Source organism: Lampetra planeri, chromosome 3, assembly GCF_965212315.1.
Source record: "Lampetra planeri chromosome 3, kcLamPlan1.2.h2, whole genome shotgun sequence".
Lineage (NCBI taxonomy): Eukaryota > Metazoa > Chordata > Hyperoartia > Petromyzontiformes > Petromyzontidae > Lampetra > Lampetra planeri.
Window position 1 is genome coordinate 23931017 of NC_136109.1, and position 26293 is coordinate 23957309.

General features: G+C 46.4%; 1 protein-coding gene across 4 annotated transcripts; it reads left to right on the forward strand.

Moving 5' to 3' along the window:
- On the forward strand, positions 1-24833 carry LOC144741859 (E3 SUMO-protein ligase PIAS1-like). 4 transcript variants are annotated; one of them, XM_078624356.1, is made up of 15 exons: positions 1-87; positions 5085-5270; positions 6187-6505; positions 10724-10808; positions 11282-11332; positions 11855-11945; positions 12678-12812; positions 13857-13962; positions 15709-15782; positions 16727-16887; positions 18400-18539; positions 19342-19609; positions 20171-20346; positions 21113-21150; positions 21474-24833. In XM_078624356.1, the coding sequence occupies exons 1-15, from the start codon at positions 64-66 to the stop codon at positions 21801-21803; spliced, it is 2184 nt and encodes a 727-aa protein (XP_078480482.1). In that variant the 5' UTR covers positions 1-63; the 3' UTR covers positions 21804-24833. The 4 variants fall into 4 exon arrangements, with proteins under 4 accessions (XP_078480482.1, XP_078480496.1, XP_078480504.1 ...); XM_078624370.1 differs by having other exon boundaries at positions 20171-20307; XM_078624363.1 differs by lacking the exon at positions 1-87 and adding an exon at positions 94-199.
- The last annotated feature ends 1460 nt before the right edge of the window (positions 24834-26293 follow it).

Genomic DNA, 26293 nt, shown 5'->3' on the forward strand with positions numbered 1-26293 from the left:
GTCACGCACCACGTGTCGTCCCCCCCCGCGCCACCCGCGCTTGACGCCGAACAATGTCCGAAAATGGCGGATAGCGCGGAGTTGAAGGTGGGAGACGCCGCGCTCTGCTTCTTTCTGCTCATTCCTCACATTCCCCCTCCTCCCTCTCCCCTTCACGCCGGCGATTACAACCGGCGCGCTTTTCTTCTGCCGTCGATGGGTTCGTAATTTTTTTTGCCGCGCCAAAAAAAAATTACGGTCGGTTCGCGTAAGGCGGCGGTGGGGGGGGGCCGGGGGGCCGGCAAAGCGGCGATTTCTCATTGGCGGTGGTGGATGGGGGGGCCTTTAGTGTCGTCTTAATTATCTTGCGGTGTTCTTATTGTTTTATAGCCGTGGTAATTGTACGATTTAAGTTGGGAATGGCAGCGTGGTGTTTGTGGGTCGAGCGGTGTCTTTGGTTCGTGTTTTGTTCCGTTTTGTCTCGGTTGGGGGGGGGGTCTCAATGGCTCTCTTCTCTGTTGTGGCTTCGTGGATTTCGCGAGCACGCCGAGGTTTTAGGCTTCTTTTGTTGACCCCCCAGACTGTTAAACTGCGTGCTCCCACGTTGAGCTGGAGAGAGATTTGGGGGACACACGAGGTGTTGGAGGTGTTGAGCCATTGTCCGTGTTTTGGCCATGGAAATTAATTGATTTTGGTTTGCGAGTTTGTACCTCGCGAGGGTGAGACATCTATAATCGTTGCTGGCCGAAATGTAAACAAACTGCTTCAACTGGCCAATTATATATAATAACCGGGGGTGGGGTTTTTTTATTTTATTTTACAAGAACGCTACGTTTGTATTCAGAAGTATGAGAAACAACTGCGTTACTTGTGTACCTTTGTCAGTCCACTGATGGGTGATCCCGTGGGGGTTATTGGTCAGTGTGACTGGGTTTTAAGGTCGTGAGCACGCATATACATGGGCGCAAAGAAGTACTGTGTACAGTACAACTATGTATCTTTATCACCCCCTTCTGCTGTCCACTCCGTAGCTCTGCAGCCTATAGCAACCGGATTTGTCCCTGGTGATTGCCCATCCAAGCATTAACCAGAGTCGCGCAAACTTGGCTTCCAGTACCTAACGTGAGCATTCCAGTTGATTTGGTCATCGGCGTTATACCAAGAACACTAACTATTGTTATTTCTTTGTCAAGAGGAACTGTTGGTTTTAGGTTAGGGCGCACGTGGACGAGACGATGACAATGTCGGGTTTCGTGAAGTGAAAAAAAAAATTCGCATAATGCAGTATGCCAGTAAAATACATTTACTTCTAATATGAGTATTCATACATGTTATTGCACGGTGTCTGTTACTCAAGAGGCCCACATGTAACTATACATGTGCAGATGTAGCGCCCTGGGAACATGTTTAAATGTAGTTCTTTTCAGGCATCGTGGTGTAAACAAGTGCAGTCTCGTATCCACGGTCTCTGGCATATATGTGCTATGAAGAAGGCCCATTGGACCAACAAGTCGCCGATTGTATACTGTATTAGTATTTTCTTTTAAAGCGCTCTCAACGCAGTATCACCAATTCGTTTAAATTAAAACGAGTTTTTTTTTATTGTTAATCGTGTTGCCTTGAACTCGAATACTGTACTGAATAGCTCAGAATTTGTTTTGTTTGTAGTCTTGTTAATGTTTTTTGGAACAGGCCTTTTTTAGAGCGTGGACACCACGAGGGCGAGAAGCACGTGTCTTGCCTCCTTTTGTTTGGGAACACTCGTCCTTCTGCTAGGGTGTTTAATGTAAACATGAACACTGCAGCGAGCTTGCTGAAACGTGTACGTGGTAAATAATCCGCATTGTAATTGAATAATGGAGTTTTTTGGTTTACTGTGAAGGTGAACGATGCTTCGATGGTCTTGTTTACTCGCTTTAAATTGATTGTGTTAGTCCTATACAGTACTGTACAGTGCCCCTTGGATCAAATTGCTCGGAATGCGCCCTTTCGCCAGATTTCTGAAGCTAAGCAGGTTTCAGCCTCAGGTATTGTTTGGGTTGGTAACTACCCTTGCATAACAGAGGGGGGGGGGACCTGTTGGTATCTTGTGGGTTAGCAGAGGGCAGTGTAGCAAAATCCTTTGTGATGTGCTTCTATGCTTCTGCGTCTATTACCCGCCATGAACCCGTGCTGACTAGCGTGGTGAAGTATGCTCAGATAACCCCCATAACCCACGCAGTGTGGAGCAGTGGCTTGGATTGACTAAGGACTTCCCTTAGTGGCACATTTCTCAGTGGTACTTCTACATTCTGGACAAGATGGGTTTTCTGTACCCCTCGGTACTGTACAGTTTTCCCAAAGGCCAATCAACTGGAGCATCGATCTTCCTTTCTTTGGCAGATAACACACCCTGTAATGTTTAGTGGCCTTGTTATTCATTGCTTAAGTTTACTGAAGCGGCATCTTTATACAGTGTAAAGAAAACGCACTGTACTGGAGTTAATGTAGACGAACGGATGACTTAACATGGCCATGCAAAAAGAATAAAAGAGCTTTGTTGTAATCTTTGAAGTTGGTCGCATTGCTGCAATTCCATCCATATGGTTTTTTTTTACTCATGTTAAGACTAAAGCGACAAAACAAACTGCCAATTTCATTGTTTTATAACTTACTCATTGGCACTAGTTTAATGAGAGAGCCTCTTCTAAATACAGTAGTAGTTTGTCGTTTATTTAGGAGTTGAAGCTTGCGCAGTGGTTATAAACTCAGAATATGTATACTGGAGGAATCCGATGAGCTATAAAGCTCCTTTAAACAGATGTCCAGTAGGGGTACGGGGTAAGACCGTTACAACAACAAACAGTACAAAACACGATAGGCCTCCAAAGTACAACAAAGGTAAACAAATCACCGAAACAAATACAAAATAAACCACCCTAATAATAAATGTACCCCTAACATTTGTATCCCTTTGCATGATAATTTCTGGGTTTAGATAAACCTTACTTTAACGAAATATATAACGTTTTAGAGAATTAGATGGGGGTCGCATGACATCTGGACCACCCTGTAAACATCTGTGTATTTTACAGGTTTTAGTTGGCCACATCGCCACCAGTCATCTCGCCGTCGGTCGTAAAATTAATCGTTGCATTCTGAAGAGGCAGCAGAACTTTGTTGGAAATCTACAGCGGTGATGGCTGTTTTGTGTTGAGCAGAGACCAGACCCCACCATAGGATTGTGGAATTTCCACCACAGGGGCAGGAGCCAACTTTGACGATTGGCACTTGACACGTGGAGGATTTTGTCGGCTTCTCTTAGAGTATCATAGATTAGTATACCGGCATAAGAAGGTGATTAAGCTTGCTACTTCAAATAAAAAAACTTTGGCGAGTGAAAGTTTAATCTCATCTTCAGCTTAGGGAACATGTGAAATTGAGTAAAAAGCGCTTTGCTTCAGTGAACCAAGTCGGGTCATAGTGTAATAATGCACAAACGAGCACGTATCAACATTGAGTCGAACTTGAACTCGTAATTATGTGCTGCTTATGTTGGAGCATTTTTTCTATACAGTTAGCAATGATTTGACAAGCTACATGTAGCATGTAATGTGATATGTTTAAAGCCCTTGTTTCCTATGAAAGTGCAATGCTAGTGGCCGCGTACTTTTGTTCCTGTTTTTTTTTCAAAAGCCTCAAGTAAGAAAATGGTCAATGCAGATAATCGACTGAAGTTAGGTTTGGGCACCATAAGTCCCAGGCTAACATTTGCTTTAGCCTAATAGCCACTCCAGAAGCTGTGTGCTATCTGTTAATGTATTAGTCCAGTAGTCCAGTTTATGAGGAATATTATTCTGGACAAATGCCTAGGAGAGTAAATACTGGGGAATCGGTATAACAGTGCATCAATTGCTCAATGCATCTAATATCGTGCAAATAAATCTGGTTTTCGATTTGTATGAAATAGGTTCCACATGACCCCCGCAGGCTGGTATATATACCCTTATTCTGAGCAAAAAGGTAATTATTTCATAGAATCGCCACCTTTAATCACAATTCAAGCAGAACTTTTAAACAATGTTAAGGTTGTCATTGTTTGGATCATTTTGATTCGGTTCAAATCAAGTACCGTGATCTTAACTTATAAGTCCTCCCTCTTAGACTTTACCAATGGTCACGCCCAGTTTTCTTCCCACTTATGCTACAAACTGGTTGCCTTATGTGAACTTATATAAGCATGGCTACATTGATATTAATAGTGCCTTTTGGTTTAACACGTAGACTTTCGCGACCAATATTATCCATAACAGAGTTTTTTGGGTTAGACCGTGAATATATTTAAGAACGAAACAGGATTTCTCCACAAATCTGGCTGTCGCCTGATGATGCAAGTTGTAATTACTGGTGAAACGTCGTACTCGGATTGTAAATGTTGTGGGTTTACTCTCCCAACACACCAGTGTGTGCTGTACTAGTAACGAATTGACATGTTTTGTTTACGTGACAAACCTTACTAATTGGCTGTGTCGGGCAACATTTATATTTACTTGATATAACCCAAACAAATCTTAGGAATAATGCCTTTTAACTGGGGAAGTGTCACCGAGTGTTAAGAGATACCTTTTTCAGGAGAGCCCTGCATTGGGACGTTTGACCAATTCTGTGAGTGAAACTTTTGTACCGAGAGAAAACACATGCATGTGATTACACTCAAAGTTCCACATAGATTAATTATCCTAATCTCTACTGCCATCTCCTGGCCACCTAGCAGCCCATGGTCTCCCTAGAGAGTCTCCCATGCAAGCTTCTGAGTTTATTGGGTACATTTATGATGGCTTGTTTGTCGGCGTTAAGAGGATTCGTTCACACAAGAGCCTCATTCAGCCAAGCTGTTGCTCCTCCACAACATGTTGAGGAGATAACACTCAAAAGCTCCACACACATATATTTAAAGAATCCCTTGCCGTACTGCCATCTTCTGGCCACTCTGCACACCAAGCCTACAATACGTTGTACTCGCAGACAGTCTCCCATCCAGATTGGACACCGGGTTGTTTTGTTGCAGGTGATATGTCCCAGTGAACAGGAGCCTCATTCAGCCCTTTCTGTCCTTTTCTCCGCAGCATATGGTGCTTAGTTTTCGAGTCTCAGAGCTGCAGGTGTTGCTGGGGTATGCTGGACGAAACAAGAGCGGAAGGAAACAGGAGCTTCTGACCAGGGCATTGCAACTGTTGAGAAGTGGCTGCAGTCCAGCCGTGCAGATTAAAATCAAGGAGCTGTACCGCCGACGGCTGCCTCGGCATCGCATGGTTAGTCGGTGGAACCCATGCTCCTGTTTTTTGGCAGTTCTGCTGTGCCACTCGGAAACCTGCTTCCTGTAGTTTGCGTGCACACAGAAATGAAAGTTGTAATATACAGCCATTCCTTCTGGCATAATTTACATCAGGCCTTAGCCGGCATCTTGTACATGTTCTATGATCATCGGTGATTGTGAGTGCCTGTTTTGCTGGTGATTGTAAAAAAATAAACAAATCCTCCAAAAAGAAATCTCCCACCTGGAGCGTTCACTGACGGCACGTTTGGATGTAAATTGACACTGCTGTTGTGGGAGGCTGAAATTGGATCTTTGTTGTTGTGCTGGAAAGAAATGCACGGAGTAAAGCCGCTTCACCTCAGCTCACACGAGCTCTTGCAAATTATTGGCATTAAATGTCAACGGTGATCTCACGTACTCATTACAATTTTATCAATATGTGCCATGCCATTCGCACAAGCTGCCAGGAGTAACGGTGCGTCCTCAAAATAACTTGAGCCGATATACTGCCCTGCATATAACGGGCTTTTTGTAGAGATGCCTAAAAATGTAATACAATTGGAAAATTCAAATAATAAATGTTGTGGTCCCAAAGCCTAAACAAAATTGAACAGTGTGCAAAGCAATGCTAACTTGTTACCTGTTTCTCCACGCTACATAGAAACATCACGCACCAAGCAGAGTTTAGTACTTTATATGTGTGATTTTCATTGGTTTCAGTATTTTTCTTACCTTTTTTTAATATAAATTGTTGATATAACATCTTTGTAAACAGCATTACAAGTTCTAAATGGTCTTCATGGAAATGATGGGCTTTTAGGAAATTAGATAAAATTGGACACCTCACCCCTGAATGAGCTTGGTATTTGACTACACCCCGTTGTAAATCCTCCTCGCTCTCTTCCGACCAGGTAAGTCCAGGCACGGCAACAGCAAACATCGAGCTGCCGGCCGTGACATCTCCCGCCCCGGCCGTAACCTCTTCCACGACCCATCTGCCCTACGACGCGGGCAGCCCCGTCTCACCACTGCCCCTGCTCGCTCCGGGCCGCGAGATGGAGCGCTCGCTCCAGCAGCAGCTCCACTCCCACGCGGCAGCGACGCCGCCGGCGCAGCCGCCGACACAGACGCTGCCCACCCGGACACACCACCCCGTCCACCCTGACGTGCGCCTCAGGAGCCTGCCCTTCTACGACATCCTCGACGAGCTCATCAAGCCCACGAGTCTTGGTAGGTTGCGCCTAAACTAAAACTATGAAACAAAACTCTTTTTACTTTAGCAGGTAAGGCCCAATGAGCTATATATATAGAGCTCTTTTTCACAAGCGACCTGACCACAAATGATTGCTCAACAAAGTGGCTTATCATGTGGAAATTTATGACTGCAAAATACTCTCAACAAACGTTTATGAATGTGGAGGGAACAATCGAGAAAAATCCATGCGACCACAGGGAGAACATGCAAGCTCCAAGTATACAGGCATCAGGGTTGTGGTCGAACCCACGACCTCCTATATTTCAGGCGAGGTAGTTAAAACCTCGCCACCGTGGCACCTGTTTTCTGCGCGACAATGGTGTTTCCGGACGCAGTGGCGCGGTAAAATTTAAATTTCTGATCTCGTATCATTCCCCGCCGCTATCGTTCGGCCTTTTCACACTTGGCTTTTTTATCAGCTTAATTCGCTTTATCTTTAGAGGTGTGATGGTGCATTGGTTCATTGATTAAAATCGAGTCGTCTGCTTGGAATGCATCCATCGGATAGTGTACAAAATAATTATTTTCTATTGCTATATTTTGTATGTGATTTGGTCACTTGATCCCTGAAACCTTTGTGGGGAAAAGAGTAACTTTGAATCATGCCAGATCCGCATTGTTAATTGAATCGCAAGGAGGCTTATTTGTTGCAAGCTTTTTTGATATTTTAGACAAAAAGTCAACGTACCTCTCAGGGAGGCAACTTTTAAAGTCAACACCTTATGTCATATAACATTTCCACATGGCGTGCGTGGACACAATGACGTCAACAATTTCTGCTTGTGTGAAAAGCCCCATTATAATTGCAATTGATGTGCAATTTACAGTGAAGGTTTCATTGCAACCCCCTTAAAACTCATTTGCTCATACGTACACTTGTGAGCCAGTAGTGTGATCGCAATAAAGATGCACTGTCTTTACAACTCCTGCCATCAATTTAAGATGCTTGCCATGGGCTCTTGCTATTTTTACTCAAGTTGTCTTTGTTGCTAGCCTTTGTGCTAACAATAAAGTGCATACATAAGAATTCAAGCAGCCACCTGTGATTAAACTGGCTTCTCAAGCGTAGTTAGTTGGTCTCAGTCCATTCACTGATTACTATGCAGCAAATAAAATCCCATCATGCAATGAGAGCTTCACTGTAAATTGCATATAAATTGTAATCATAATGGGCGATTTTAAAGTTGTTTCTGCTCTTCGTTTGCCTAAATTCCAGCTCTATATTTAAAATAACAATAGATACACCTACTGTGACTAATGAAAGTAAAACATGTAAGCCCTGCTCAGTATAAGAGGCTTATTAACGCTCGTGCTGTCCTTACTCCCATTACCTTTGTTGCTCGCTGTTTGTGCTGGGAACAAAGACCACAACATTTGTATGCAAAATATCTTTGAAAACCCACCAGATGGTTGTCATTTAAATATAAGTAGTACATTATGGTTGCTTCATTATTTAGCCGTATTGGTAAATTGTTAACATTATCGGTACATTCGTTGATGGGTGGTTTGTAGCATGTATTATCATATTGTAATCTATTGGATTTGATCTAGTCCGTGGCATGGTAAGGTATAAGGTAAAAAGCAACGAGCCTACCTTACCCTCCCTTTTACCTTTACCCCATACAAATTACCCGATTACAGGGTAATTACCGGGGTACTACACATAAAAAAGGTTTAACAGGTAAATGCGAGGTAGAGCGCTTTATTCGTATAGAATACTCTCGAATCGGGCGTTGAGGCTGTCGACGACACCGTCCTCCATAACCACCTCGTCCCATGCGTCTTGGTCGATGACAATCTCATCAACAATCTGATCAAGTTCATCATTGCCGTTGTCCTCGGACGAACGACGGGCAATAAGATCCTGTGCCGCTCCGGCCCAGTTAGACGGGACCTTCAGGCAGCCGGCCGCGATTCACGAGCGCAAGCGCATGGACTGGATGAAGAGCGTCGATGACAGCGACTGGCGAACACATGTGAACTCCCGCCCGGCTCCGCTATTCACGCGTTCGCAGGGAGTTGACGTCGCTGGCGTTCCCAAGTAGTCGTAGGCCATCTTGTGGTCAGGGAGCAGCTCTTTTCGGGGAGACCACCACTGCGTTACGTCAATGAAGGTGCTGGCGGTCATGACGCCCATGCTCAGAAAACGATCTACTGCATCGCTGTCGTTGACGGAGCTGCCGACGTTGCTGAATAGGGTGCTGAACAGCGAACCCTCCTCCATATGGACGGCGACTGCCGTCGGCGGGATCGCGAGCACGTCCGAGTAGCGATGCTGCAGGACAGAGCGGATCAGTGGCCTTCAGTGTAGCCAGTTCGTCTTGGTCTGTCAATTTCGGCAACTGTGTCACTCCCTCGATGTTTGCCCACTGCAGTTCAGAGAAAGCACCGACGCCGATCACATCCTGGAAGCGCGCCATGATAATGTCCAATGGGACACGCTTCTTGATGGCGTCGTCGCCCATGTCAAACGTCGAATTCCACCTGGTCAACGAGTCCTGGTGCGTCGGCTGCTTGCTGGCGAGCTTGGCGATCTCGGCCTCGCGGCAGTACGACTGCCGGACGACCTTGCTGCGCCTGATATTGACGAGTGCCTTGCGCAGTTCGGCGTTGGTCGACTTGATCAGTTTGAGAACTTGGAAGACGCCGATCTGGACCGAATGATTCGCGCAGCGAATATGGTGGCAAGCCCGCAACTGCTCATCCGGTGTCCGCGTTGACTCGGGCGAACAACGTCTTGACAGCACAGATCGCATCAGAGCCATTGTCGCTGGTGACAGCGAGCAGCTTGGTCGAGACATTGTGCCCGAGGCTTTGGAGGTGCTCAAACAGAGTGGTGCCAATGCGCTTGCCAACACCTCTTCCGGACTGCACATCGAGGATCGTCAGCAGCATGGATTTCGACCCACCAGATTTGGTGTCGATTCAGTGCACCGTGACCATCCAAAATCAAAAAGGTTGCGGTTCCACCACCCGTCGAAGAACTCCCCGACGATGGGCAGCATGATGGCGTGATGCTCGACAATCCTGCGAATGATGGTGCAGGTCGACGGGCCCTCGTATCCTTGCGTCAATGTGTGGACCAAGGTCTTGAACTTGTCGCTGCCGGCGGCTCGCAAAGAGATTGCACCTTGGATAACACAATCAACCACCACGTTCTCAAACTTTACCAGGAGGCGATCTGGGATTGCTGGCCGGCTGAGCGTTTGCTGCATTAGGCGGCTTGCCGACGCCGACGTCCCGACCTCGCTGCCTGGGGCAAGCACGTTGTGCTTCTTGAGGTGTGCTTTCCACCCCGATCTGTTCGTGTGGGAGGAAACCACTTGCGGCAGTGCATACACTGCCACTTTCCTTGCTGCACACGGGGATCACCCTCCCACCCAATTGTGCATGTGCTCCCACGGGAACACATGCCGCTGCCTCTTTCGATTGCTGTTCGCAGCGATCCTGGAAATGCCTTTGCTGGCATCGTCGACCTCGTCCTCTAGTACCTCTACCTCAAGAACGTGGTCCGTCTCCATCTGGTCCGACATCAATGATTCCAATTTATAATGGGGGCCACGGACTGCGCCACGGAGCTATTAGCGAGCGGTAAATAATATTTACCAGGTAATACTTCGCTACCTTTATCTTACCGGGTAATTCTTCTGCGCTACCTTTACCCTACCCTTTACCTTACTCCTTGGCATGGTCGACACCTTTACCTTTTTACCTGGTAAAAAGGGGAAATTACCTTACCTTGCCGAGGCCTAATTAGATCGGCAGAAATTTGGTCATCCGTCATTCCCATGGCTTCCTTTCATGTCTAGATCACAAGACACGTTAGATGCAGTACAACATATTCTTATTTTAGCCGCTGGTCATGTGCTTTCCTGGACGAAGGAAACGTCTTGATGTGGGCAGCTGCAAGACAATTGGTGTTTCACCGCTGTCCATTCCCAGATGAAAACAGAAACGCAAAGCGTCATAACATAAAGCTGTAACCAGGTGTAGTACTGTATGGCAAGTGATTTTGCAACACAATACCTTGTAATTAAAATCTACATGGATTTGTCAGTCCACTGATGGATGAAGGCCTCTCCACACTGTCGGTTGTGGGGGTTGTTACATTTATACTCGTGATCATGCATTTGCCGGCCAGTGCCGTTGTGTGTTGTTACTCTTACGCGAGCTGTGGGTGTGCCTTCTCACAGTGACGAGTAGCAACCAGCGGTTCCAGGAAACGTACTACGTCTTCGCGCTGACGCCACAGCAAGTGGCCCAGATCAGCAGCTCTCGGTGAGTGCTCGACTGTGGTATCTCGTACCTTACCGGTCTCCCTCGTCAATTCGTATTTGGCAACACCAGGGCCATCTTCAATGTTCATTGCTCTGCCCTCCATCTCCCCAGGTCATAGGGAAATCGTCCACAATATGAGTCGATGTATGTACCTCTCCAAATTTAGACTTGATGTTATCACGGATATTGTCCTTCAGGACAGAATGGCTAAAGAGCCCATATTTATGTGTCACTTCATAGAGGGGGGATGGTTTGTGCAGGGTGTGCAAACAGGACTGATCCGTTCCTTGTTCATGTTCTGTTTAACATTGTTAAAATTTATTGAGTCTAATAATAAACCAACGAATTCACCTTTGCCTGTGTAAATATTTGTTGTAAAATGGGGGGGGGGGGGGTAAATTTCCATCACAGCTGACGTGTTGACTCAAGAACGGAAGTAAAACCTCACGTATGTTGTGTTTTTTTTTCTGAAGGGACATTTTGCCTGGCCAAAAGTATGACTTCACTGTACAAGTACAATTAAGGTAAGGCAGTTGAAGGGCAAAGATGCTCTTGTAAATGACAAAACAAAAAATTCAGCCATTTCCGAATCCACTACTGGGTGACAGCATGTTTAAGCGATAAAGTTGAATGGTACATGCAAGAGCCCATTTGTTACTCAATTGTGAAATGAGGCTGTCCTCTTGGCATGAGTCACGGGGGTTATTTGACCTTACTCGAGCACGCTGAGCAATATTTTTTTTGCATAGTACAGTACAACAAGGGATTTTAGACTTGGCCCTCTGCTGATAAACATAACTATTATTGGTGTTTGCCCTTCAAAGCACTGTCCAGGTTCAACCCTGCGTAGTTTCTGAGATCTGACATGATCCGGTGTATTTATATGTATTTTTTCCAAAGGGTATCTATGAAAATTACATCTTTGTAGTATTTTTCAGGCGGCAGTCCTCGCCAAGTACTTGATTGTGCAAAATTCAAGCAGTGCATAATGACCATGACGCTACATCAGGCTGGACAAACTGACTTGTGTGTGCATTGTCTCCCAGGTTCTGCCTGTCGGAGACGAGCTGTCCGCAGGAAGATCATTTCCCCGCGAACCTGTGTGTGAAGGTGAACGGAAAACTTTGTCCCCTGCCGGTACGTGTATATATTGATCGCTCACAGTTTTCCACACCTATTCTCTCGCCGTGTTAAAGGAAATAGCATGTTAAATGTACACGTGGAGCCTTTTTTGTATCAATACCCATGTCTTTCGGTCGGAGTGGTGGTTTGACCATGCTTCACCATGCTGGTCGGTACAGGTTGGTGAAGGTGGGGAGTAGATGTGGGAGCAATACAATTAGTGGATTTTGTTGATATGCTATCGGCTATTCATCAGGTAGCGCCCCACAGTTAATTGTGCTTGGTGTTTGCTCATCAAAGCACATTCAAAATCAACCCTTAATTTCCGAGGTCTGGTGAGATCGGGCATGTTCCAGGAGATTTAGTCATAGGCCAAATTTTAATTGAATTGTGACCCTAAATAAGGACAATTAATTTCATCGTGGAGAAAGGGAGTTGGGGGGCTGGGCGGTGAATCTTGCCACCCTTCGTGTTCTCTGCACGTGACAATCCCAGTGTGATTCACCAACTGCCTCCTAAGGCTACGTATAGTGCAAAATAAGTTCAAAATAAGCACGGCGTTAAATGTGCAGTGCTACCTCTTGCAGTCAGTTGGTGGATTGTATGCACTTGGCAATTGAACTGTAATCTCACCCTTAAGTATGTAGGGGGGTGGGGGTTGGTGGTGGGGGTGGCATGGGGTTTCCTTTTCTCCCCCGTGGTACGAATGACGATGGACGTGTTTTGCTCCGTGCGTGGTGTGTGCAGGGTTATCTGCCGCCGACGAAGAACGGCGTGGAGCCCAAGCGGCCAAGCCGTCCCGTCAACATCACGGCGTACGTGCGGCTATCCCCAACGGTGCCCAACCATATCACGGTGTCGTGGACAGCCGACTTCGGCAGGGTGAGGCTCCCCCCCCCCTCCGTCCGCCACCAGCCCCCCACCAGCCCCACTCCCCAAATTCTCTTGCACGACCCCCCCCCCCCCCCACATCTGCTTGAAGCCCCTCCTCGTTCCCTGCCGCGTGCGTAGACACGCGGGTGCTGGTGGTCGGGATCACTCGGACATGTTCACACTCGTGTCTGCAATTCCTGTGGTTATTTTTATTTTTCAAACGGTTTTTGGTGAATGATTCAAAATGGGATTTGTAAGCCTTGTTTTTCACTTGTACAGTTCACTCAGTTGCAGAACTAGTTAAATGTGTTTTTTTACTCTTGATGCTTAGGAAGCAAGCTTGGTTTTGATGTGTTGTCGTATTTGATTTTGCCATGCTCTCACAAGATGTTTTAAGGAAGCTTGTATCCTTCAAAACAAATATTTCTGATTGATTTACACCTGCAGTATATAAATGCTGTTCCTATTTTAATATTCTCTTTTGGGTTGCATATACTATACTATGTGCTAAGTTATGCAACATGAATTAGAAAATTGGTTAGTTTGTATTTTTTATATATTGGTTAAGAACACCAGTGACAGCACTGCAGTGTCAGTCATGTGCTTTTATATTAATGTATACTTGACCCCACTCGCAATTGAATGAAAAATTGCGATTCAGAGTTGTGGTTCGATTAACTAAGCATTTTTTAATATTGTGGTGCGTAAGGTGGCCCCGAATGACTAGAGGACTCAATTGAACCCGTTCCGTAAGCAAATGTTCAACCATCGATTCCCTCACATGCAATTTCATGCACTTGTCATGAGCTTAAGAATCAATATCAGAAAAAATATGTGCACCTGTTTACACCGCTACTTTTAAATCCATCACTGCCTTCAGGCCACGAGAAGACTTCCTCATTAACAAACCATTAAGCTCATGTTGGACAGCCTGGCGAAACAGCCTAAAGAGGCAAGGGCAGGCTCAGTCATTTGTAGGGATAGTGTCTTTGGATTATTCACGGGCAGAGATAATGGCCTTCTCTGATAACATGTGCGGCCGTTTCTCCACAGAACTACTCCATCTCGGTATACCTTGTGAAGCAGCTCACCTCGTCGTTGCTTCTCAACCGGATGAAGGCCAAGGGAATCCGCAATTCCGACCACTCGAGAGCGCTGAGTACGCATCCACAAATCCACACGCCTTTGTGTCATCTCAGCGGTTGCTCCTGCAATTGTAATTATTTTGCTTGTCGAGGTTTAATTGTATTCCCTTTATCGGCAAGAATCGTTTCTTGTGCTTACAATGCACCGCTTGAATCGAGCGAGTGTAAGAAGCCAATAATGTTATAACGCGTGTGTAACACCTGCTGCCACTGGAGGCGCTACATTCGCTGCAACGTTAAGTCAAAGGATCAGTCGTCGAATCGTGAGCCCCAAATTGTAGCGATCCATTGAGTCACGAGTGATGTGAAATGGTTGCTTGGCGAATCCGCGTGCAATTCTGGTCCTGTCTGCTGTGAATCATTTAATACTTTTTATTTAATGAGCACGTTTCTGAGTAGACGTTTTAATGTGCTTTTTTGCTACTGCTTATTAAATGGTGAATTGTGAATTGCATCAGAATAATGGGTGCAATGTGCTCTATTCACACGTTTACAGCATACTCGTGATTATCGCCAATTGGATCATTGTCGATCAGCACTTCACTAAAGACTATTAAAACCAATAATAGTTTGAGGATTCACACCGAGTGGAGTAGCCTTTGTGAGAGCACGGGCCGTGTATACTTTCACTTAAAGATTACGACGCCATCCTTGTACATGTGCGCTTACAGCCCTTGTCACAATTCACTGTTGGATGAGGGCTGCTTCTCCCATGGCGTTTTGGGTCATGGAGGTTATTTTACAAAACTCCATGCTGGTCAGTGCGTGTTTGACGGTGGGGAGAGCATGGATGTTGGAGCGGAGTACAACGCCACAATGTGTGGTTGATCACCACGTGTGTCATTGATCAAGGGCTTCCTTACGAAAAGGGGAATTAATCTAAAGATTCTGGTGTATAGTTATTTTTTCAACATTCTCAAAAGCATGAAAGATGGAAGCATCCCATTTTGATTTTCGAATTATTTTTGATAACGGTAGAAGTCATTCCGCAATCTGCCACACCTCTTGGGTGTCTTTCTACTGAAAAGGACATGCTGTAACATGTCTAATGTTTGTAACATCCCTTTGTTTTGTTGCCCACAGAATTTAAGTTGTAATTATTAACTTGTTTTCAGCATTCTTTGTGTACTTTGCCCCGGTTGGGATTTATCTCTGCGTAGCTGTTCTTGTTTTCGGATTGAACTCTCAATGGGGTAGTTATGAGCCATTATCAGTGGCCCGAGTTCAATCTATGTACAGTTTTCCACATTTGGATAAGTTAAATGGGAGTTGAATCATATATATTTGACCTATTGGTGAATATTTTCTACCTATTGGTATGTTACTACAGGTGTTATAAGCGGGTCTTCTTGGTGTGCAGCAGAGGGCACTGGGGCAGCAACATGCATTGCTGTACTGTAGTTCTGTACTTGTACATCTATGCTCCCCTACCTCCATCAAACCACACGGACCAGTGTACGGTCAATTAACCCCCACAACCAGTACGGCGTGGGGAGGCCCTCATCCAATAGTGGACCGACAAAAGTGCTGTACACGTACGCTTTCAAAACATGTCATGCACATTTTAATGCTAGAGCTTTAGAACCAGGCAGCAGTCAAGAGTGTATCAAATGTGACAGTGGTTGATGCAGTCAAGAGTGTATCAAATGTGACAGTGGTTGATGCAGAGTATCTGTCTAGCGGCGCATCATTAGCGATGAGCGCGTGCGGGAGTTAGCGCCCCACATTCATGTGGTTCGTGACCATCTGCTCTCCCGCAGTCAAAGAGAAGCTGACTGCCGACCCGGACAGCGAGATCGCCACCACAAGCCTGAGGGTCTCTCTGCTGTGTCCAGTGAGTGCACGTATTTCTGCTTCGCGTTAGAACGCTCACGCACACCAGCAGCCGCCGCCTGAACACCCCCATCACCCCAACCCGCGATATTTTTACACTTTATCGCTGATTACATTTACGTTGCGCATAAAGCGTCGTGGTTATGAGATGAATAAACCTCCACCCAGAATTCTGACGGTCATAAGTAGGATGACGTTAGAAGCATTTCTGAAGTCAAATAAGTCTGCCTTCTCAGACCTACTAAATGGCACTCCTTTAATGTTCTGTAAGAAATGCTTTCGAGGTCTGATGCCGTAAAAGTACTGAGCAAGCACCGCAGTTCCTGGATACAAATTCAGGTTACTACCTCGTATGATGATACTGGATTCTTAAGTTAGGTGTGGTTGATCAGTAAAAAAAAAAACACCATAAGTTTCAGAATCTTGATATTCGGTTGGGTTAAGATGCTTTATAAGTCCAAATTGTATCAATTTTTTATAGGGTTCGTCCAGTGACAACCATCTTAGTTAATCCTCAGAGCTGGAATGCACAGAATTAAGTGAAAACCCAAAACCGATTTGATGGGATTTTTGTGCACTGCTGTTGGTGACCAGGCTGAGACCCATCAGCCGGCTGCTCGTTAGCGCCTGATTCAATCACGTCAACGTAGATCTGAGCCCGTTATTGATTAGCACGGTTGGTTATGTACGGTGCGTAAAAAGTTCAACATACCAGAGTGCCATTTTGAGTGCCGCTGCAATATCATGAAACAAAACTTTTAATGAGAACTCTTCATAACATATCGTGCGTAATTTACCAACTTGCAAAACAGAACATTGGATTTTATTCTAGTAAGGTTTGTTTGCACTCATCGATACCATCTAGTGCTTAACCAAAAAGCCTTGGTGTTCAGCCCATGGCCCAACAACTCACGTGGACCACTTGCGTTTGATTCACTTGCGCAGCTGGGCAAGATGCGGCTGACCATCCCGTGCCGGGCACTTACCTGCACGCACCTGCAGTGCTTCGACGCTGCCCTCTACATCCAGATGAACGAGAAGAAGCCAACGTGGGTGTGTCCTGTGTGCGACAAGAAAGCCCCCTACGACAGCCTCATCATCGACGGGTAAATTATAGTTATCGATGGCAATAACAAATCGGTAATACAACAAGTGTGGAAAAAAAATGCGTGTAGAATTAGCAACGTGTGTTTGCTTTGGAAGACTTTATCAGTTTAGAATTTTGTGGGCAGTTGTGTTTGACTATTTGCAAAAGGTCCTCTTTGCTCTCTGTTGGGTCTGAAGTTGTGCCAACTTTTGGATTAATTTGGCCAATTTCAAAAGGAAAGTCCCTAGTAGTAACACAACTTTATGCTGCAAATTTGTTCATATTAGATCACTTTTACTTACAAGAGTTATCGTGCCTCTACGTTATGGACGGACAGACAAAGTTGTTGCGGTAACGCTTGGTTTGAAAGCGTTATTAATGCCCTTAGATTAAGCAAGAACGTCTCACCCAGTCTTACAATTCGGGGGATGTTTGACCATTCACGAGTGCTTTCCATGCCGAAGGAAATGGCACTGGAAAAAAAACCTCACGCCCACAAGGGAACAACACTTTTAAAGCTCTGCACAGATGGATTTGGTGCTCTTGCTGTGGTGTTGTCTCCCGGCCACCTTGCAGCCCAGTGCATTTGGGGAGTTTTCACACAAGTGTGCATGATCCACCAATGTTCACCTCCAGTGCTGGATTACAGGCTTGCACCACCACGGCCATCGGCACAGCTTGCGTCTAATTTTCCGTGACAGCGGTCGCTGGGGTGTATGACATGTCCCATTGTTGTTTTCATAACCCAAGTCGCTGTGAGTTGTGCAACCAAGTCGATAATTATAGTAAAGTGTTTTCGAGCAAGTGTAGGACTATACTTGTCCTTGCTAAATGTCAAAAAGAAATCAATACTTTGTTTATTTTGGTTTGCTTTGAAGCGCCAGCGTGCTTGCATGTGACGGCAACATCTCATAATAACCACCGTGCCTGCAATTTGAAACGGCTACACTAAGTTACAGATGTTTGGCAGTCCAGACGCTGAGCGCAGTCCTGATGCTGTGCAAAGTGTATGGAAGGTCTACATTAATCCAGCGTTGGTGGATCATGCACACTTGCGTGTAAACTCCCAAACCCACTGGGCTGGGCTGTGGGGAGGGGTGGGGGAGGGCCCAGGAGATGGCAGTATGGGAGGTGACATTGAACCTGTTCTCTTCTCGTGCGAGTTGTCTCCGGTCACTCTGGTTACCTCCCACATGCAAAACTCTCGAAAAGAGTTGTTCAAACACGGGAAGAAAACACCACCGATCCCACTAGAAAATCAAGCCAATTGTTTTGCACAGTCTAGTGCTACTACAGTAGTTACTGTCCAGGACTAAACTGGGACTGCTTAGCTGCTGTGACATTTTTGCGTAGCATGGCTATGCAGCGAATAACAATTATTGGTTTCTTTGAGTGTTTTGTACGTGGGGTTCCCATTATATACCCTGTTATGCGCGGGGAAACCTTGCATCGATTGGCTCGTATTATTTTTGAGACACGCTGTACACGTTGTTTTGATATTTTGCCGCTTTGTAAATGCGTCTCTCGGCAGGTTGTTCATGGAGATTCTGAGCTCGTGCACGGACGTGGATGAGATAAAGTTCCGGGAGGACGGCTCGTGGAGCCCCATGAGGCCTAAGAAGGAGTGCCAGGACGTCACGAGCCCCTCTATGCACTTCGGCACCATCGACAGTAAGCGAAGCACCCTGTAACCGAATCGCCACGAATGCTCCCCCCCCCCCCCCCCGCAAATCCGATTCATCAGATCTCGGGAAGACCGAGGAATTAGTCTGCAGGGAGATCTTTGGGTTAATCCGTGCGGATAAGCTATCTCGTTATCGCGCAACCAACCTACACACGCGTAGCGTACCGCACCGTGCTGCCTACATACGATGACGTCACCATGAATGCGCCTCATCTTGTTGGATCCTGAAAGCTGAGTGGAGTTCAGCCTGGTTCTAAATTTGACATGTTTAAGAAATTCAATTAGGAAACCATGTTTTTAACATCACCTCCTATTTGCAGAATAATGCCTGCTTGCTGGCCTTGTGCCTGGGACAGCTACCACACTAAAACTCGTAACAATTTTTATTTTACCAGTTCAGCCCCACTGAGCTATGTAGCTCTATTTTGCAAAAGCGACCTGACCACAAATGATAGACCAATGAAGTGTCTTGTCGTCATGTAGAAATTTATAGAAACCAAATACTCTAAACATATATACAGGCGTTGGGATCGGGAGTGAACCCGCGACGTCCTGTATACCAAGCGAGGTAGTTAACATCTCTCAACCGCAGCTTCGTACACGGGTACCCTGCCGCAGGGCGCCTCTAATCGCTGAATGGGAAGTGCGATACAAATACAGTGGTGGTCATGAGGACTTGACCGTGCTGGTGATTGCAGATCGTTGAAGCGGGGGTTGGGGGGGGGTTTAGCTGGAACACGCTACACGTTCGGCTCGCGCTTATTTTTGAATCGCCCGTTGCACGCACAGGCTCCAACAGCTACGACAACGGCTCGCCGTGCAGCGACGAGCGCAAGTCCATCGCGGAGCAGCGCGTGAGCGTGGATGGGAAGAAGGTGGAGGTTATCGACCTGACGCTGGATAGCTCGTCCTCGTCATCATCCGACGATGATAGCGACCAAGAGGACGACGCGCAGGACAGCACGCTCACAAAGAGCGGAGGCGGCGGTGGTGGCGGTGCTGGCGGCGGTGGTGGCTTTCCAGCAGCGAGCCCCTCTCCCTCACTGCTCTCGCGGGGGTGAGTGTCCAGCCACGTTGGTTCATGGGGGCCCATAATGGGCATGTCAGACCAACACCGATTTTCAAATCCAGGTCGAATCGAATTGACTATTGAAGGGTTTTTTTTTTAATGGCCAGATGATGCCATCAACAAATTACCTTACTAACAGTTGTTAGTCGTATCATGATTGTGGATCGAATCGACCTATCATATCTCCAAGGTCTTCAACGGGATTGTAACTCACTAATATATCATGTAAAAAACTCCCTGCAATGAAATACTGATATCTCCACTGACTACCATTTTCCCCCCACTGACTCAGAGCTGTATATCGTTGTATCAATATCATTTACTCCCCACACACCGTGTGCTTGAGTAGTAACTAATTGGCACGTTTTGTTTACTTGACAAACCTTACTAATTGGCTGTGTCCAGTGGCCGCGGGATAACGCCACGTTTTTAAATTTACGTGATCTAACTTAAAAAAGAAACCTTTATAAATAATATTGGTCGCGAAAGCCTACGTGTTAAACTAATCGTCCACGTGTCTCCGCCCCCCCCTCCACCCCCGTCTCTTAGAATCCTGAACCTGCACCAGACGTCACCGGGCGTTCGTGGCTCAGCGCTGGACAGCGGCTTCGTGCCGCCGCAGCTCACCGATTACCACCCGTCGTACCACCACCCGCACCTGCCTTCCCTGCCACCAGACCTCCAGGGTACAGCTGCTGGGCCCCGCAGCCGCTCGTGGGACCTTGGCAAGGCTGATTTGCGAAACATTAAATTTTTCAGTTTTGTCACATTTCATGCACTGTTTTGTTTGTTGCTTTGTTTTTCCCTGCAAAGTGCGCCAGTTTGCTGTGGTTCTTTTTGTGTGTGCTTGGTTCCGGTTTTTAATGCCTGTTGTGTCGAGGCTGTGGATGCTCAAAGTTCTTAATTGGTTCTTAGCTGTGATGTTTTTTCTTTTACTCATCCCGTGTCCGAACTAAAAAATAAGCTCGACTCCAGAGTAAATTTCCTGATTTACCGGGGCGAAACGTCGTACATTGATGTTAAATTCAGTAATGAAAAGTCTTAAGCCACCGGTGACGAGTTTTATTTGTTATAAGAGTTTGATCGATACATTGTGATTAAGCTTGGGGGGGGGGCGTGGGGGGGTGGTGACAATGTTTTTGCATAACTATCACATGTTCGAACTCGCAACACAAATATGAATTGGAGTGTCCTGATCATTCGGACAATAAATCTAGATTGAAAACTCATTTCTTTAGAACTGCTTTTTGTGTTTAGTTTGTTGTTCGAACTCGCACCTTAAATTAGCTCTGGCTATGTACGGTGCGAAAAGTTGAACATACATTCAGCATACCTACCGTATATTAAATGCGCAATATGTTCTATGCATGTTAAGGGCATTATTTTGTTAAGGTTACCGGAAGTATTTTGCACTACATCGTAATGCAATTCAATTAATTATCTCCAGTCACTAATTGTGTTTTTTTTGTCATTCCGTTGGTGCCGCTGTAGGATTGGACCTATTTTCCTTGCTGCAAGGAGATAGTCAGGTAGGAAAGCCCTTCCTCCGGAGTAGTGACACCTTTCACTTATCACTTGAGACACCATATTTTTAACACCTGTATGACCTCTGCGAACACTTGAGTTCCACACAGTATAGATGTTAATGGTTTTCGCATGCGCGTACTTAATGTATGCATGTTCAACTTCGCACCGTACGTAACCAACCTTGCTAATCGGAGGTGCGGAAAAGTTAGTTTTACGTTGCTGTGTTACGTTCGAGGAGTTGTCACGCGCGTGTGATCGGCTCGCTCTCGACTTCGCCTTAACCTCTTTGACGGTGCTGCTCCCACACGCCGCTGCTGTGCTCCAGCACTACAGCAGCTCGGGCCTGGGGGGCGCCAGCTCCGGTGACGACCAGGACATGGTGCGCTCCGCACTGGGCGGCCACGGCTTCTTTCCGTACGTGACGCCGCCGGTCTACCTGGACCAGCTGACGTCGCCCGTCGTGGGCACGGCGCCCATGGACGCGCTCACGTCGCCCGTCGGCGGGCCGCTGTCGGTCACGAGCAGCACGAGCTCCAGCAGCCTCCTGTCGTCGTCCAGCGGCTTCCGCGACCCACACGCGGCGCACGTCTTCACGCCGGGGCCGCCCGACATGCTCAACAGCTCCGGCCCCGAGGTCATTCCGCTGGACGACTGAAAGTCCCTTCCGCTTCCGGTCGAAAAATGGAGAATTTTCAGTCGTGTGTGTCCTACGAAAGGAAGGGGGTGGGAAGGGCCGGGGGAGGGTGACGCTTGCCGTGGAAAGTTGGTTCGCGCGAGTGGCGGGAGGCCACAACCCCCCACTGCGAGCGAGCCGTGCCGTGGGGCCGATTGGCAAAGGTGCTGTCGTCATCGTGCACCTCTCATCCCCCCCGCTGCTGCACCACCTACTCGTCGGCTCGGTTGTAGCGTGTGCATGCCTTCATGCCGAATTATGGAATGCGTAGAGCGGGGACACGATGGTAGCGTGCGGACGTGGCTTGTGCATAAATGAGTAGTGAAGCATGCACTTTTTTTATCCGTCGTAGGCAGCCCAAAGTCCCACTGGAAACCTGGTGGGCTGGCTGTGCAGTGTTAAGCAAATATATGCATGAGAAAACGTGCTTGGAAGGCTGCTGCTGCTTCTCACCTCGCATCTCCTAGGTGTGGCGGTTAACGGCGAGCGTCACAATCCCAGCACCCAGGCGTGGCTGGAATCGGAAACTCATGCGCAGACCACGCGCTGTGAAGACTGCTCGCCAATCATGGGCACTGTTCTTGAATTGACCTCTCTGTGTTTGTAATGTGCAGTCTGGATGTCGTACATATTTTATGTACATTTTGATATCTACACCTGCCTCTGTTCTTTTGCTTTAATACGGAGGCCAGTTGTAGGACGTTACCTTCCCCGCTGTACACTTTTTCCCAGCCGTCGAGACTGTAAATACGAGTGAAGCGGAAAACCAACGCCGTTCCAAACCATCTAAAACATTTTACGTCGTTTTGTTGCACCTAGCACTGTGTACATTTACAGACTACCTTCCGCCCCGCCATGAAGTATACATACTTTTTGCAGTTCAATTATGAAGGATAAACATTGACCACCGATTCGCAGCAGGATGGACACCGTGAAACGAAATGCAAGTCTGCTGCCCCATCATCGCGTCGCCATCCTGCAGTGTATCACGCTAGCAGCGATGTCACGTTGGCGAGAGGTCCGTGGGCAACTCGGACTGCCTCGCCACTGATGTGTGTGGGTACAAGCTCCGTGCACTCGTCTTACCGCCCGGCCGTATTCCTTTGGTGTGCTGCACTGTGTTAGAATGGCAAGCTCAGGGTAATCTCAGTTATGTTTTGAGACAATTTTTCTTCAAGAGAGTAGAGGTTATTATAGTTATGTTTGTGTTAATTGGTGGGGGCCACGCGCATGCTGAATTACGCGTCGTGCTCTGTCCACGTGGCAGTGACGCGGTTGAAGAGGGGGGGCGGATTCCGTCTTGTGGTGAAAGCCAGTCCAAGTTCAGCCAAATGAAGCCTCTCCATGGATCCAAATGTCAAGCTCTCGACGTTGCTATAAAATCACTGCCACAAATTAACATTTTATTTCTGAATGTATTTTTTTCTTTGTGTAGAATTCTGACTTTTGTTGCATGCTCAAGGTGATTTAGAACCAAGTCCTTAATCCAGAAGAAGAGCCTTGGCTGAGACCCAGGACTCGATCGTCCGTGAACCGGAGCAAATATTAGTACCACCTAATGTTGTAGTACTACCAATGCATGAAGCATTTATATGGCAAATACGAGTGGATCGTTTGATACCCCAACTAATTTCAAATGGTTGCCACGTAAATCGGAACTATGCCACCTTAAGTGGTATGAACAAGGGGAAAAATGTGGCCTAGCATTCTAGGACTATTGTGGGCCCCTGCTACAGGAAGTTCCATTTGACCGGTTTCTTGTCGATTATTTTTTTTGGGCCGCATGCAACACCCCCCCCCCCCCCGCAATAGTTAGGGTTTACGAGTCTGAAGTATAATGGTGTCCAAATCTGACGTGTACCGAGAATAAAGCAGGCCCGAATTCATGAAGTTAAATTGTGCATTGCCATTCGAGGTTCAAACTGGAAAGAGCCGTAAAACCAAACGGTAATGGCATAAGAATGCCGCCACCGCCGCCACACAACAGGGGAGTTCCTGGTTTGATTCATGCTTTGGTGGAAATCACTTTTTCAAAGATAATTCGCAAACTCAGCACAAAATTGCAGATTCGTGGCCATTTTTCTGCCAACGTGTATTAGGTCCTCGGAGCCTAATTCGCAACGGCCAAATAGCTGCTACTTTCCGCTGATTTGGCCGTTTTTCTGTCGAAAATCAAACAAAAGTCGTTTCTGCCGGTGCTTGAAGTAGGTCCCCTGTGTTGTCGCTGGGTTCCCTCTATGCACGAGGGGGTTTGGAGCGTGGGGGGGGGCAGAGTTGCACACGGCCTCTGCGATCGCAAAACCAAAAATCTAGCCCTGTAGCCATCGCCGCCCCCCCCCCCCCCCTCTGCATTTGCGCGAATGTGCCGTCAGGTTCTATCGATGGTTAATTATTTTCCTGGTTTCCTGTTTTATCTGTGTGTGCGTGCGCACGCGCGCCCGTGTGTGTATATATGTATGATACTGTATGCGTGTATAAACGTGCTTTTATATATGTATATACGTGTTTTAGTGTAAGTGTACAACTCGGCATGTATACGAGGGGTGGCCAATTATTTCATGAATCGAGGGTTCAAGTTAAATCCAGCAGCGTTGCGGTTTGATTTGGCTAGTCTACCAATCGGAAGTATAATTGTCATTGCTTTTTCAAGCTATGTTTTGTGTGTACTTCCAATATCCATTAATTGGCCCCTTGTATATATGTGTGCTGTACTTTATGTATATAGTGTTATATACAGCATGTGTATAATACAGTATGTATACCTATATTTATATACATATACACAAAGGCATATGTATATACATATATGAAAGCTTGAGTCTGATTTATGTATTTAAATGACCTTTTTTTTTAGCACAAAGAATCATTTGGCATCAACTAAGAAGACATAAGTTGTGTATTGTTACAGTATATTTATTTTCTTGTCTTTTTGTTATTTGGTTTTGTGTGTGTGTGTAATGCTGTAATTCATCGCATAATAAAAACCTGGACAAGATTTTGCCCGAGGTCATGCACAGGCTCAGGTGTGTTTAATGCATCGGGAATGTTTTGCTTTTCAATTTCAGATGTACTTAGCTTGGGCAGAGCACGTATCTTCAAGGGGGGCGAGGAGGTCTGTGGCAGCTAGAGGGAATATGCTTGAGGACATCAATTGTAAACCTGGAGTTCTGAATGAATCTCGTGTGCAGGTGCCAGATGGATTGTTACATCGCAGGGACTGTGAAAGATGTGCTATATTTTTAACTTATTTCACACCACCGTGTGTAGCCAGCCATGCTAAACAGGTGCGAGGGAAGGACAACAAACTAAACACAAAAATAACTTTTAAAGCAATGAGTTCAATCGAGATTTAAAAGATCATGGCTGATGATCCACCATTGAATGCTGACTGGGAAGGAACAGCTGAAAGATTGGTTGAGCTTATGGTTTGACTTTTGTGCAATGCCTCGTTAGATGAAAGTGGAGAGTGCAAATGGCTTCGTTTACAATCGACTTTCATCTCAATGAGTTGCCTCTTGGAGACCTTTATCACCAGGTTAAAAGGTGGGATGTGGCACATTGCTTTTGCCACTGTGGCACAATACCAGCTACCCGAGTTTGATGCCCGGCCAAGGCTGAGATCAGAAGGATGTATCTGAACTGGTCCAGTCCTCTCCCCTTCTCAAATATGCATTGACCCGGGTGGTGAAGTATGGCGGAACAACTTCCATGACTTCCACAGTATGGGGGAGGCTTTAATCCGGCAGTACAATGATAAAGGGCTGTCAATTATTCATGTCATGTTCGAAAAAAAATTCAGTGGTGGGTTGCTATGGAAATGGTTTCAATATATGTATACAAGACGCGCGGAATGATGTCGGAATCCCATTGATAAATCAAGGAGCAGCACGTAGATTCAAGAACATGCGCACGTTAGAAGCTCCAAGACTGGTTCTTCACCTTTTGCTTTCAGCTTTACACCCCTTTGGTTCTCAATCGTAAAAAAATGTATAATGTTAATAAATACATAGGTTTGATGAAACAAAGTAGTTGTACTTACGTGCCCGTGATTTGTTTTTCGATTATTTACCTTGAAAAAGATAATCTGGCCATGTCTCGCACTCCCAGAAAGGGCATCTCGCACCCCAGGTTAAGAACCACTGGTCTAAGATGAGCAAGTGTTTGGTCGGAGGCATCGATGTGGGCATCTAGAGTCGAACGAGCCTGTCAGAGCATGTCCGCCACAGACGGAGTGGGGGGGGGTTCGAAGGCTTCTCGTGTGTGCACTTGCAGGTTTGATTGTTTGCATTGCCGTTCGCGGTGGCTTGGGGTGGGTGAGCGCCATCCCGTGGTGGAGCGATCGTGGCTGATGATGAACGGATACAATTATCGGTTTGGTAAATTTAAAAAAAACTAAAATCGCATACGACATTGACTCGGCGTTTGGGGACCCTCTCTCTCCACGCGAGCCGGTTTCATCAACTCAATCGAGA